The sequence below is a fragment of the Populus trichocarpa genome, chromosome 14 (genome assembly GCF_000002775.5).
Source record: "Populus trichocarpa isolate Nisqually-1 chromosome 14, P.trichocarpa_v4.1, whole genome shotgun sequence".
In the NCBI taxonomy this organism is placed as follows: Eukaryota; Viridiplantae; Streptophyta; class Magnoliopsida; order Malpighiales; family Salicaceae; genus Populus; species Populus trichocarpa.
The window spans coordinates 17,131,403-17,144,567 of NC_037298.2; the positions used below are offsets into that span (position 1 = coordinate 17,131,403).

The window sequence follows — 13,165 nt, forward strand, 5'->3', positions numbered from 1 at the left end:
CAATGTGCTACAAGTTGCTGACATTAAAAAGAATTTCATGTAGGGTTCATTGTTGAGCAAACATGATTTTAAAATATTCTTTGATGAGTTACAAATTTGTACTCATAATGAGCGAGATGTTCGTGGTAAGAGTTATATGTGTGATAGCCTCTTTAAGATGAACGTGGTGGTCATTGCTATCAAGGATGAAAATTATAATAAAATTGTTTTTTTCTTTTATTGTCTTGAGTTTATAACATATGGCATGATAGGTTATGACATGCGAATTATAATTTTATACAAAGATTGGTAAAACTTGTCGACTATAGTTTTTTAGAAAAATTATAAGGATGAAGTTTATATAAAATTAAAAATTCATAAAGACTTCATTTCAAATAGTTGAAAGAAGTAGTGAACCTATAGATTTAATTCACTCTTATATTGGAGATTTAGAAATGATGAAAACTAGAGGTGTAAAAAAAAAATAACATTACTTTTATAGATGGTTGCACAATGTATTCAATACCTATTTACTAAGAATGAAAGATAAGGCTCTTGAAATACTTAAATATTATAAGAATGAAGTTGAGAACCAACTCAACAAAAAGATAAAGGCAATGAAAAGCAATAAATATGGATAATACGAGACATTTTTTGTTGAATTTTATTTCCAAATGATATTATTTACCAAACCATTGCTCTCTATTTTCCTTAATAAAATGACATTGTTGAATGTAAAATCTCAACTCTAAAAAAATTATGAATTTCATGTTGATAAGTACAAGAACACCTCAAAATTTATGAGGAGAGGTAATTTTGACTATCTATTACATACTTAACAAAGTATCTCATAAGAAATTAGAAAAAACACTAATGAGTTTTGAAAAGAAAAAAAGACCTTCCTACAAATACCTCATCGTGTAAGGGTGCCATTCTAAAATGGCGATACATTATCCTAAAAAGTTCAAGATATAATCTAAAATTATGAATTGTAAATTAATTGGATATACTTATAATAGTAGAGCATATCAATTTTTTATATACAGGTGAAGTATTGAGGATGTTCATCCTAATACAATAATGGAGTCAAGGAATGCCATATTTTTTGAAGATATGTTTCATTTTAAGGAAGCATAATAAATTTGTTTACTTAAAAAGACAAATGAGACAATCTCAAGTGGTAATAATTAAATATAAGATGATGAAATTGAGCTGAGAAGGATTGCGTAAGAGAGCATAAATCTTAAAAATATTTGGTCTTAATTTTCTAACTTACTTTTTTGAATGAGCCTTGAAGTTACTCTAAGATAATGTTCTACTCTAAAGCTTCTTATTAGAAAAAGACAATCAATAACAAAATTGAGTTTATCATGCAAAACCATACGTGAGAACTAGTAAATATTTCACTCAGAAGTAAAGCATTAGGCTATAAAATGGATCTTTAAGAGGAAGACAAAAGTTGACAAAATCATTGAAAAATATAAACCATCATTTGTTGTGAAATGACTCGAATAACAAGAAAGTATAAACTATATTGATAAATACTCATTTGTGTCAAGAATATCTTTTACATGGATGATAATAGCCATCAAATCTATTAACAAACTTGAAATACATCAAATGAATGTAAAAATAACTTTCCTAAATGATGACCTTGACAAAGAAATTTATATGGAACAACTTGAGATGTTTATTGTTAAAGAGAAGGAAAATAAAGTTTGTAAACTTATTAAGGCATTATATGATTTGAAACAAGTTTCAAAATATTAGCATGAAGATTTTGACAATGTTATGCTATTAAATTATTTTAAAATCAACAAGGTAGATAAATATGTTTATATATGAAATCCTTATAAAGGTTATGTAATTGTTTTTCTCTATGTGAATGACATGTAGTTTTTGGCAGCAATTAACACTTGATCAAATGTTAACTAATAAGTTTGACATGAAAGACTTGGATATTATGGATTTTAAAACTTTCTAAGATATCTGGTGAATTGGTAGTATCTCAATCTCATTATACTGAAAAAACTCAATAAATTTTCTAAAAGTAACTATAGTACTGTAAAAAAACACCAATAGATATAAGTATATATTTGTCCAAAAACAAAGATAAAATGATATTTTAATTACAATATTCTTAAATTATTGGAAGCTTGATGTATGTTATGAATTGCATAAGATCAGATAGCATATTTTATTGGCAAACTTAGTAGATTTATCAATAATCCAAGTGTAGATCATTAAAAAGAAATAAATATGACACTCAAATATTTAAAATACACATTGGACTATAAACTATGCTATAATGGATACTAGACAATGCTTAAATGATATAGTAATGCGAATTAGATATTTAACATTAAGAATTCAAAGTTCACTGGGGGATATGTTTTCACGCTCGATGGAGCATTTATAACTTGGAAATCCTTTAAGAAAACATGCATCGCAAAATCCATGATGAAATTAAAGTTTATTGCTTCAAACAACGCTATAGAGGAACTGAGTGACTTTTAAATCTTTCAGGTGATATTTCATATTGACCAAAGCTAGCTGCTAGTAATTTGTGTCCATTGTGACAACTAGTCAACAATTAGAAGCAGAAAAGGTTGTGTGTGTGCATGTGTGTATAATGGTAAGTTTAGACATATACATCGTAAACATAATACTATTAAATACTTGCTCTTAAAAGTAGTTATGTTTTATTAACTATAAGGTCAAATGAAAATATTGTAGATTCGCTTATCAAAGTTTTAACAAGAAAGCTCGTGTATAATTCATTAAGGAGAATAAGCTTAAGTCTATATAAAGATGAAAATGTGTCATAATGATAACCTATATGAGTGAGAAATATGGTCGTTTTAATAAGAATTTCAAAAGACTGAATTCTCTAAAACACTCATAAAACCAAAAGTTGTTCAATGTTAAAATCAACATAACCATGAGAACTAAAGATATTCGAAGAAGGAAACTATATGAATTTTATTATCATGATATACATAAAAAATCAAATAGTTCAAGATATTGTATTCACTAATTAACTAAGTAAATCTAATAGTATTTCACTAGAGAAAATTCAACATAAAAAATTCTTGTATTGATGTAATGACCAACCAATTCACTCCCTTTCCATGATTATGTAGGTTTTTGTATGCCAATTAATCAATTTCCATTAGTGTGTAGAATTGTTAGTAAACTTGGCATCTAGACATGATACACAAACTTTTTGGGTTAAGACTTGTTAAAAAATATTCTCCAATTCATTTATTATAATATGAAAATTAAAATGTGTAAAATTAATTATAAATAATGAATAATTGATATCAAATAATCTTGATAGAGTTGGCAAAAAACCAAAATTCCACCATAAGAGTATCCCACGTAGGATATAAATTCTTCTTTCCTCTTCAAAGACCCATGTATGAGTGTATTGCATTTGTCCCATATCAAAAATATATAAATTTGTCTTCACATAACCTTTGTCCTCCATCAAACTAGAGTTCTCTGTTGGATTTGAATCCAACATTCGTTGACATTGACAGGCTTTGCATCTTTCCAAGAGTTAAGCAACCCCTTCTGTTTGCTTGCATCGCCATCAACAATCTGTCACATGCATCGTTACAATAAATAGCATTTACTTCAAGAAGATTAATCTTTAACTAGGGGTAGAAGTAAAGTATAGATTAGAAAACTTGGGAGTTTCGAATCAAGAGTCTCAGCTTCACTTTGTCCGAGCAATCGAACTATTCATGCATATGGATTGTGAATGATGGCCGTACATGCCTAAGATACAAATGCAAAGAAGTGGAGAGAATTCAGAGAGAAATGGTTGACAAGATTTCTTAGTATCCAAAAGTTTCTGGTCTAACACTGAATTGGGGCGGAATAAGTGGGATTGGCATTTGACTAGTTCAGCTCTAAAGATCTTCCTGGGAAATACAGAAACCTGCCTCAACCTAGACCCTACTTTATGCACATCATTGAATTACAACTCAGTTCCCTTTTTTATTTGTTTTCTTTTCACGTAATTATTGCCAACGCTAAATTGCACCTTTCCAACTAGACTTATTTTCAGGGAGATGAATTGCTTGCCTTGATAAATTACTTACTCCTAGAGGGACTACGAGCAAGTACCTACACGTTTGCTTTCGGCCTTCCCATTTGTCTTCCAGTTTGACGAAAGCAACAGCTGCAAGGAAAGCGGCATCAGCCACTTCGTTTTGAAACCCTTGGCCTGCTCTTGCTGCCTCTGCCCTGATGTTTTGGGCAAGCCCTCTAGTTTAAAAATCCAGTACGCTACTTGACCTTGAAGAATACTCCATTACCAGCTTTAGAAACATGGATGATTTATCCTCTAACAGCCGTGATGGAGTATCAAACTCTGCAACTCGACCTGCACAAAAGAACAAGTTTCATGAGCATTTTGTAGTGGCTCAATTACACACATAGGATAACCATAGCAGTCCTAAACAATTGTAAGGAGTTCACTAAGAGGGGCAATAGGGACGGTTGAATAACCAAATTACTCCCAAAGATTATGCTGTCAAGTTTGTGAAACCAATGACCTGGAAACTCTAGGATTACAAACGAAATAGAACATGAAAAACAGATAGGATTATGCTGGTTTAGTGATGGTTATAACTAGATTCTTAAAAAAAAAAATGGTGTTCATAGCTGGAGGTAGTGATTGAAATTGTTGACCATATCAGGGTTCCAAGCCACATTTACCAAGTAACCTCTTGATTCTTCAAACAAAAAAAACCCAAAGAAAATTTAACTGGCTCTCAGTCCAGATGAAAATTTAGAGTCACTTCATAGCTCCTCCAAAATGAAATTTTCACTTGATCAAAGATGTTTAAGTTAATTGTCCCATGCTGCTTAGAGTTCAAAATATAATCATACACACCGTCTCTGAGAACCAAAACAAGGTCACTGTCAATGACTGTTGGGATGCGATGTGCAATTGTACACACGGTGCAATCCTTAAACTCTGTCCGGATAATCTTTTGAATGAGATTATCAGTAGCTGCATCAACAGATGCTGTTGCTTCATCAAGCACCAGAATTCTTGCCTGCTTGAGCAAAGCACGACCCAGGGCAACAAGTTGCCGCTGTCCCACACTCCAGTTATCTCCATTTTCTAGAACTGCAGATTATGCATTCCATTACAACCAATCATTTATTTGAGTGCAACAATAAACTTTAACAGTCAGGAGGAAGAGGAAAGGAAATTGATACTGCTACATATTCCAATCTGGTGGTACATACCTGGTGAGTCAAGCTTTTGCTCCTTCTGTTGGACTATCTGTCTGAGTTGAGACTTATCAAGGGCCTGTGCCAAATAATTGAACTGTTAATTGGGGTGGACGCATCATCATAAATGTGCATGCACATAATTTTAAGTTTCAATGTGGTTTACATTTTGGCCTAAAAAACAATATATTGTTCAAGGCTGGAAATCAAGTCATAGTGATTTAAAATGTATCATTCAGCAATAAAATTGCAATTTGGAAAAAGATTCCTTTTGAATTTCAATTCCAACACAAACCTAATAAATTTATAACAACGACAATATTAAGAAAAGATATTTCAAGATCAGTCATAGTTTTATAATTTAGGCAACACTTGGGAATTTCTGCTTAAAGAATGATTAAGGCCCCGTTTGTTAACATGGTGCACTGCATTAACAAACACACACTAAGATTCTCTTTGTTCTAAGTTTCACAAATCCAGGTCACTGTGTGTTTAGGAACATAAATGCATAACAAATTACTTATGGAAGTAGAGAAAGACCTGCCAAATTTCCTGATCTGAATGCTCTTCAAGGGGATCAAGGTTTCCCCTAATGGTCCCCTCAAATAAGGTAGGATCCTGAGGTATGATACTCAGGCAGCTACGAAGATCATGGAGGCCAATTGAAGAAATATCAATGTTGTCTATAATGATTCTCCCACTAGCTGGTTCAATTAACCGAAATAATGCTTGGATCAGTGTAGATTTACCACTTCCAGTTCGCCCCACAATTCCAATTTTTTTCCCACCAGGAAAAGTACAGGATACCCCATGAAGCACCATAGGAAGATTCTCACCATAACGAACCTTCAGAAATAAAAACAACCAGCACTTCTTGAACCAATTACTATATTAATAATGAGCCACATACTCCCACTTCCATTGAAAAAAATATGTCAACCATGGAAACAGACTCATAATGATTCATGGTCAAAAAAGAAGAGAAATCAATCCCAGAATGAAGGGATGATGATTCTCCCTTGGGGTATGCTTTAAAAAGAACAGAAAATTTAACAAACTAATAAATCAGACTAGAAATAATATTGAAAAATTTAAAGAGTTCCTCAAGGTGAGGATGCACAAGCGTACTGGAATAACTTAACACAATACCTTTAAATCAATCAAATCAATTGTTCCATTCTCTGGCCACGAGGATACAGGGCGAGAATCCTCAATAATCACTGGGGCTTCACCAGGTAGTTGGCTATACTGATAGATCCTTTCAATGGAAATAATTTTGTTTTCAAGCTTGCAAAAGCTAAGTATCCACCGTGATAAGCGTGCATTTAAATTAAGGCCATATGTCACAGCAAGCCCAGCCATGCCTGTAGAAAACAAGCAAATGTGAATAGTAAAATCATAAATTCACAAATTCCAAATGCTACAAATTATCAGATAGATGAAGTGAAGTATATTCTTACTTGGATCAATACTTCCATGAGGAAAGCTAACAAGTAAAATCATGCAGAAAGCAAACACAAAGGTTGAAAGTAATTCCATGCGTAGGCAGAGCCACTCAATAGCAGAAAGGCTGCAAAAGAATGGACGAGCAAAACAATCAAGAAGATACAGATTCCTTTTCATGAACCTCTTCTCTTGCCCGAAGCCTCTTATTGTGGCCGCTCCAGCAATTGACTCTCCAAAAAGATGGATGATGGGAGATTTCTGGATGCTAACAATACGGACCAGTTCCCTAGATGAGGCCATGTAGTATTTCTGCAATCGGGCATACAAATATTAAGGCATTTTATCCTTCAATAACATTTTCCCAAAAGATTTCAGATTATGAATCGTTAAATTAGCAGTTTAAGTCAAATTACAATATGGTTTATGTTCATCATCAACAACCTCACAGTCTTCTCTAATTATTGGGTAGAAATTAAATTTCAACAGTGATGGGTGGAACAGCTCAGGTGCAGGGAGAGAAATGATGGGGTTTCAAGCATTTGAAACATCCAATCAAAAACCTTTTAGTTTCTGCAACCTTATAGATATCAATTTACACAATGAGCATGGCTCTACTGTGCGCGACTTTCAGTTGAAAAAGGGTAATATGTTTGAAGAGGTTAAGACTACATTGAGTGAACCTTCAAGGAACAAAGGATTGTTACCATAATGGAAGTCAAAATAAAAAAAGATTGACAATTAACTCTCAACATCCACCATATGGTTTTTATGCTCTTCTCAAAATAAGGTTCTTGTGAATTCTTAGTGAAACAAATATGAGACCTCTGCAGAGTATATTTGAAGCAATGATATGTCTACTTTCAACCATGACCACACATTGCATATCAGTGATTTCGAGTTGCACAATTCCACAGCATATCCATTCATTTCGCTAATCTTGTCCAACAACCAACAAAAACATTACTAACTCAGGGAAATCGAATTAATTACCTGCATCCACAAGCAAGCAACAGCCATTGGAACAACAAGCAGCAAAACTTGCCAGGTGACTTTGGTCATTACACCAACAATCCCAACAAGCTGTATGGTTGTGGAAGCAAATCCACCAAGCCTAAAAGGAATATCAAGATCCACTACACTTTGGTCAATTGACACCTGTCAGATTGTGAATGATCAGCATCAAGCAAAGTGAAAGACAGAAGAGAGACAGAGAAGCAAAGAAAAAGAAAATAGTCATCTACCACATATATATGGAGAGCATGTAGATGACATATATTCCCAGCAAAAACAGATGTACTTACACGATTTAAGATCCGTCCAGCTGGAGTAGAGTCAAAAAAAGACATTGGTGCTCGAAACACACTTGAAAGCATCTTTAAAAACAATTTCTGTGCTGCAGCTAGACCAAATGTAGCAACCAGAACAGCCCTGACAAATATAAACCACGAACTCCCAAAAGCAAGGGCCATATAAACACCAAGAAGGACCATAGGACTCACCCTAGGCTGGCCTCCTTCCATTTGGGGATTTGCCCAGGCCATCCACCAACTGCTAGCTATTTGAAGAAATTGAAATAAACTTTGTGCAAGGATTATGAGTGGAATCAATAAGCCTTTATATGCTGCAGCCATATAGGACAAGTAAACCTTCATGCTGACTCTTCCTCTCACCCTTTCCTCTTCCTGAACAAGCTGTTTTTTCCTTGAACGTTTAGCTTTTTTTTTCTCTGTAATTGCTTTCTGATCTGAAGCCGACGCACTGTCTTGCACTTCTTTCGCCAAACTTTCAATACTACATTCCGACGCATCACATTTTTTATTAAGTATGGCAGACCCATCCAAAGACAAGCTTTCATCTGATGAGTGATTTGGAATATCCATAGCCCCAATTGCTTCATGGTGAGCTGAGACTAAGGTGTTAAAATCAGTTCCTGCTTGCAAAAGATCATCATATTTTCCTGCCTGTATTATGCGGCCTTCCTTGAGAACCTGAGGCAGTGATGATAGGCATGAGAGATGAATTTTCTTTGGAATAGAGAACAAAGAAAAAGACCAAAGCATCAAATACTCAGTCTCTGATTTACCTTCTTTAAGCCCCCCCCCCAAAGAAAAATGTTTACAAAATGAAGCGGAGCACAAACATGATCTAATATGCGCCAAGGTTAGAATGTCTATCCAATACTCTAATTAAACACAGCCTAATAATATTTAACCCAAGCTTAAATAAAAATTAAGAAAAAAAAATACATTGATCAAGGCAACAAAAGAGGGGCGCCACCTCCTATGCAGTAGGAAATATACGACTCTCTGAGATGCAAAACATAAACCATAGATAACAAACCAGTTCTTTCATTGCACAAGCATTGCATACAAGTGAGATACTAAAACAATTCCGTACCAGAATTAAATCGGCAGCAGGCAGAAATTCAATCTGATGAGTCACAAAAACCAGAGTCTTACTTGCTAGTGCTGTCAATATGTATTCCTGCAGTTCACATCACACGTTTAGGCAAACTGCATTTATTTGAAAAGCAACATGATTTCCACATGGAAAGTTCAACCTTGAACAACTCTGAACCAGTATGTGCATCAACAGCACTGAAGGGATCATCAAGCAAATAAATGTCTGCATCTTGATATAGTGCCCTTGCTAGTTGCACCCGCTGCTTCTGGCCACCGCTCAAGTTTATACCTCTATCACCGATGACTGTCTGATCACCATATGAGAAGAGTTCCAAATCCTTTTTCAGTGAGCAAGCATTGATTACATTTGTATACTTTGCTTTATCCATTGGACTTCCGAATAGAATATTTTCTTCAATATTTCCCGATTGTATCCATGCTGACTGTGAGACATAAGCAGCAGTGCCACTAATTCTCACCTGGAAAAAGGAAAAGGGAGAACAGGAACAAATCTTCAATGCATAATAAATTCAAGAAAGAAGAAATCACATTTAACAGAAAGTGCCATTAAGATACAAAATAAAGAAACAGGTCCATAAATCAGTCTTACTTCGCCAGAGATTTTGGGAATCTCGCCTAGGATGCAGGAGAGAAAGCTTGATTTGCCAGAGCCAACCATGCCACAAACAGCTACCCGCATCCCTCTCTCGACTTTCATTTGTATCCCTGATAACGTGAACCTCAAAGAAGAAGGGTCCCAGCAGAACGCAGCATCTTTAATTTCTATGGCCAAGTTTGTCATGCCTCGAGGCAGAACAACGGTTGCATCTTCCTGCAACTCTTCCTCCTGCAGGAATCCGGAAATTCTATCAAGAGAAACTTTAGTCTGGGCCATCATCGACACCAAGTCAGGGAAATTCCTCAGTGGTTCTTGTAGTATTCTGAAGGTTGCCAAAGAAGAAAGAACACCTCCCGCTGTGAGCTGACCACCTAGCAATATAGAAGTACCAAAAGTGACAGCTGAAACAAATATGGGAGAGCTCCAGAAAACAAAGGTGATAAAAGCTTGAGAATAGAGGGCTTTCCGAAGCCACCGGAACTCCACACATCGCATGTCCTCCAATTTTACTCTATACCTGTCCTCCCAAGCTTGCAACTTCAGAATCCTCATGTTCCTGAGGCACTCTGATGTTTTCCTCATCCTTTCATCCTTGGCAGCCATTAATCTGTCTTGATAATCTTCTTGTATCTTAGCGACAGGGATAGTGATCACAATGGAGATAATGGTGGCAATCAAAGTTGCAACAGAAGCAATTCCAACATTCTTATACAGAACCGCAAGAGCAAGAATTATTTGCAAGGGAAGCATCCATATATCATGGAGATACCAAGAGTAATCCCCTATTCTTTGGACATCAACTGCCATATAGTTAACAACCTCTCCACTAGTGTGACTTTGCTTGGCCAAGCTCGACAGCTTCAACCCCTTTTGGTACACCATTGCAGTTAAAGCTGACCTCACATGCATACCCAAAATGTCAACCCCAAGATACCATTGGCGGGTCGTTAATGTCTCCACAAGCTTGGCTGAGAAGAATATCCCAGCAAGAATATAGCCCTCATGAGGGAAAGTCTCCTTACCCCCAAGATAATCAACAAAATAGCTAACCATGTACGGACCCACATATGAAACGAGAGTGTTCAACAAGGCAAAGATGGCATTGCAAGCTGCTTCCTTCCAGAATGACTTCAGAATTGCCCAAGCTAAAGAAGGCCGCCTGGAAGGATTTTCAGCTTTTCTTCTTTCCAAATTTGAATTCAAAATCTTATAGTTTGTCTTGGCACGATCTCTCGATGCAAGAAGGGGGATGTCCTTCAGCTCAAGTGGTCTCTTTGAACCAATAGAAAGAAGTGGATTTAACCAAGAAAGGGTTGCTAAGCTGAATAGCCCAGCCTCAAAATAAGGAGTGACCTTAAGACACCCTGCCTCCTCTTCAAGAAGCAATGGCTCTTGAAGTTCAGAGTTCCTACAAACTTGTATGCCAGTAACACCTCTAATTGCAACAAAACAAAGAAAAGCAAGAGTTGGGGTTGCAGTGAAATTCGCTGCAACATGAGAACTCAAATGCTTTGAACCTCCAGTAAAAAAACTGCTCCCATCAACGTACAAAGTACACAAACAAATAAAAAATGAGAAAAACCACCATACCCTCAACAAGACTGGGAATTTTTCAGACGGCTTAAATTTACAATGAAGAACTGAAAAGCTCAAGACAAACCAAGCTAAACCTTGTGCAGCAGGTAAACAGATTACAGACCAATCCACATCTTTCCCATTAACAGCCTCTTTAATCAAAGCAACGCCATCAAACCCCAACACCAAAAATTGCAAAAGCAAAACATAGAAACAACCAAACAGACACAACTTAAAACCCGTACCGATTATAACATCACGAATATCTCCATCGATACTAGACATTCTAATCCTGCCAACACAGACAAATATTTGCCTTGCAGAGCTAATGAAGAGAAACACAATAAAAAGTGTCAAATTGACACAAATAGAGGCTAGTTCCAGAGTGGGCAGGCCTTGAATTGCCTTCAAAACAAGGTGGGTTGATTGTGAAGTGATAATATTAAGCAAAAAAGCGATACCCATTATTGGAAACAGGAGGCGGTGATTGAAGAGAGTGAGTCCTTGCCCTTGTTGTTAATAAAAGGCAGCAACTTGAAGAATAGGAGAAGAGATCAAATTGAATACAGAAGGGGGACATTTCACCATCTGGCCAATGAACGGAAAGGTGCAGCTACATTGGAGATAGGATCTGCAGACACATTGCACAAAGAAACAAACAGAGTTTTATCAACACTGGACACGAGTACAGAAAGAGAAAGATTATATATATATAGAAAAAAGAAAAAGAATCCTTCATTGCTTTGTGACCTGATTCACACACACCCCCTCTCCGCGTGTTATCTATCTTAAAGAGCAAAAGAGAGAAACAGAAGGAGACAACGAGAAATGGAAGGCAAAATCTCGAAATCTGCAAGAAAGAGAAAACACCAAAAAAACTGACCGTAAAAATCGTTATGGTAAGCCGGCGGTGATTGTCGAGGTAAGAGCAGCATGTGATGGATAGCCACCTTTTACTAGCATTACCTTAAACACAAAACCTCTTCTCCTTCTCCACACACAAGCATGGAGAGGGAGAGAAAGAGTAGCGGAAAAAACTAAACTCTCCAAAGCAAAAACGAGGAGAGGGAGAGAGAGAGAGACAACAGCTTTAAAAAAAAAAATGGTGATAGAGTTTTTTTAAAAAATATTTTTTATTTAAAAATATATTAAAATAATATTTTTATATTATTATATCACCCCATTAAAATAATAAAAAACTAAAAATATATTATTTTAAAGCTTCTGAGGCGATTGATTCATTATTCCTCCAGGAGGAGGATGATCACCATGCAGAGTAGACGTTGGAAACCTTAACTCATTCTCATTTCTCACATGACAACGCATCAAACCCCCCCAAGGGAAGGGAGTCGGCCTTGACAGGGGACCCGGTGCAGAAGAGTGGTGATGGGTTAGTCGGCGGCCTTGTCAGGGGACCGGTGCAGAAGAGTGGTGATGGGTTAGTCGGCGGCCTTGTCGTCGAGGGACCTGGTGCAGAAGAGTGGTGATGCGTAAGTAAGAACAGAAGTAAGAGTAGTGTCGTAATTACCATTTTTTTTGTTGTGTTCAATACAGTCAGCTACCCCATTATCAAGTGTTGTCGTCAAAAACATTAAGAAGATGAGCAAACTTTCCGGCTGTTACCCAGCAAAGCTCATTCTTGTTTGCTATAACCATGCCCATCAGTTTCTTTCTTTCTTTCAAATTACCCTACGCATCCAAATTCCTGAATTTTATACGTGTAAACCTCCAATCTAAAATCTAAAAATTAGTAAACTAGTATTAAATAAGATAATTTTCAACTGAAAATAGTAATTTCAGAGAAAAACTATTATGATTTGGAATTTAAATATTAGATGAAATAAAATAATTGATCGGTACGTAAAATATCAGCCAAGAACAAATCATATAA

The 13,165-nt window shown here is 35.9% G+C and overlaps 1 protein-coding gene across 4 annotated transcripts; it reads right to left on the minus strand.

The window, feature by feature from the left end:
* Window positions 1-3,254: 3,254 nt before the first annotated feature.
* LOC7455700 (ABC transporter C family member 5) lies at window positions 3,255-12,388 on the minus strand. 4 transcript variants are annotated; one of them, XM_024584899.2, is made up of 13 exons: window positions 12,158-12,388; window positions 9,691-11,905; window positions 9,239-9,559; window positions 9,076-9,162; window positions 7,980-8,666; window positions 7,669-7,833; window positions 6,693-6,987; window positions 6,382-6,596; window positions 5,773-6,078; window positions 5,248-5,311; window positions 4,886-5,125; window positions 4,118-4,372; window positions 3,255-3,582 (listed from the first exon to the last, which is right to left on the minus strand). In XM_024584899.2, exons 2-12 carry the CDS (start codon window positions 11,737-11,739, stop codon window positions 4,260-4,262), a joined length of 4,542 nt encoding a protein of 1,513 aa, XP_024440667.1. In that variant the 5' UTR covers window positions 11,740-11,905; window positions 12,158-12,388; the 3' UTR covers window positions 3,255-3,582; window positions 4,118-4,259. The 4 variants fall into 4 exon arrangements, with proteins under 4 accessions (XP_024440667.1, XP_002321297.3, XP_024440668.1 ...); XM_002321261.4 differs by having other exon boundaries at window positions 4,114-4,372; XM_024584900.2 differs by having other exon boundaries at window positions 4,089-4,372.
* Window positions 12,389-13,165: the final 777 nt, after the last annotated feature.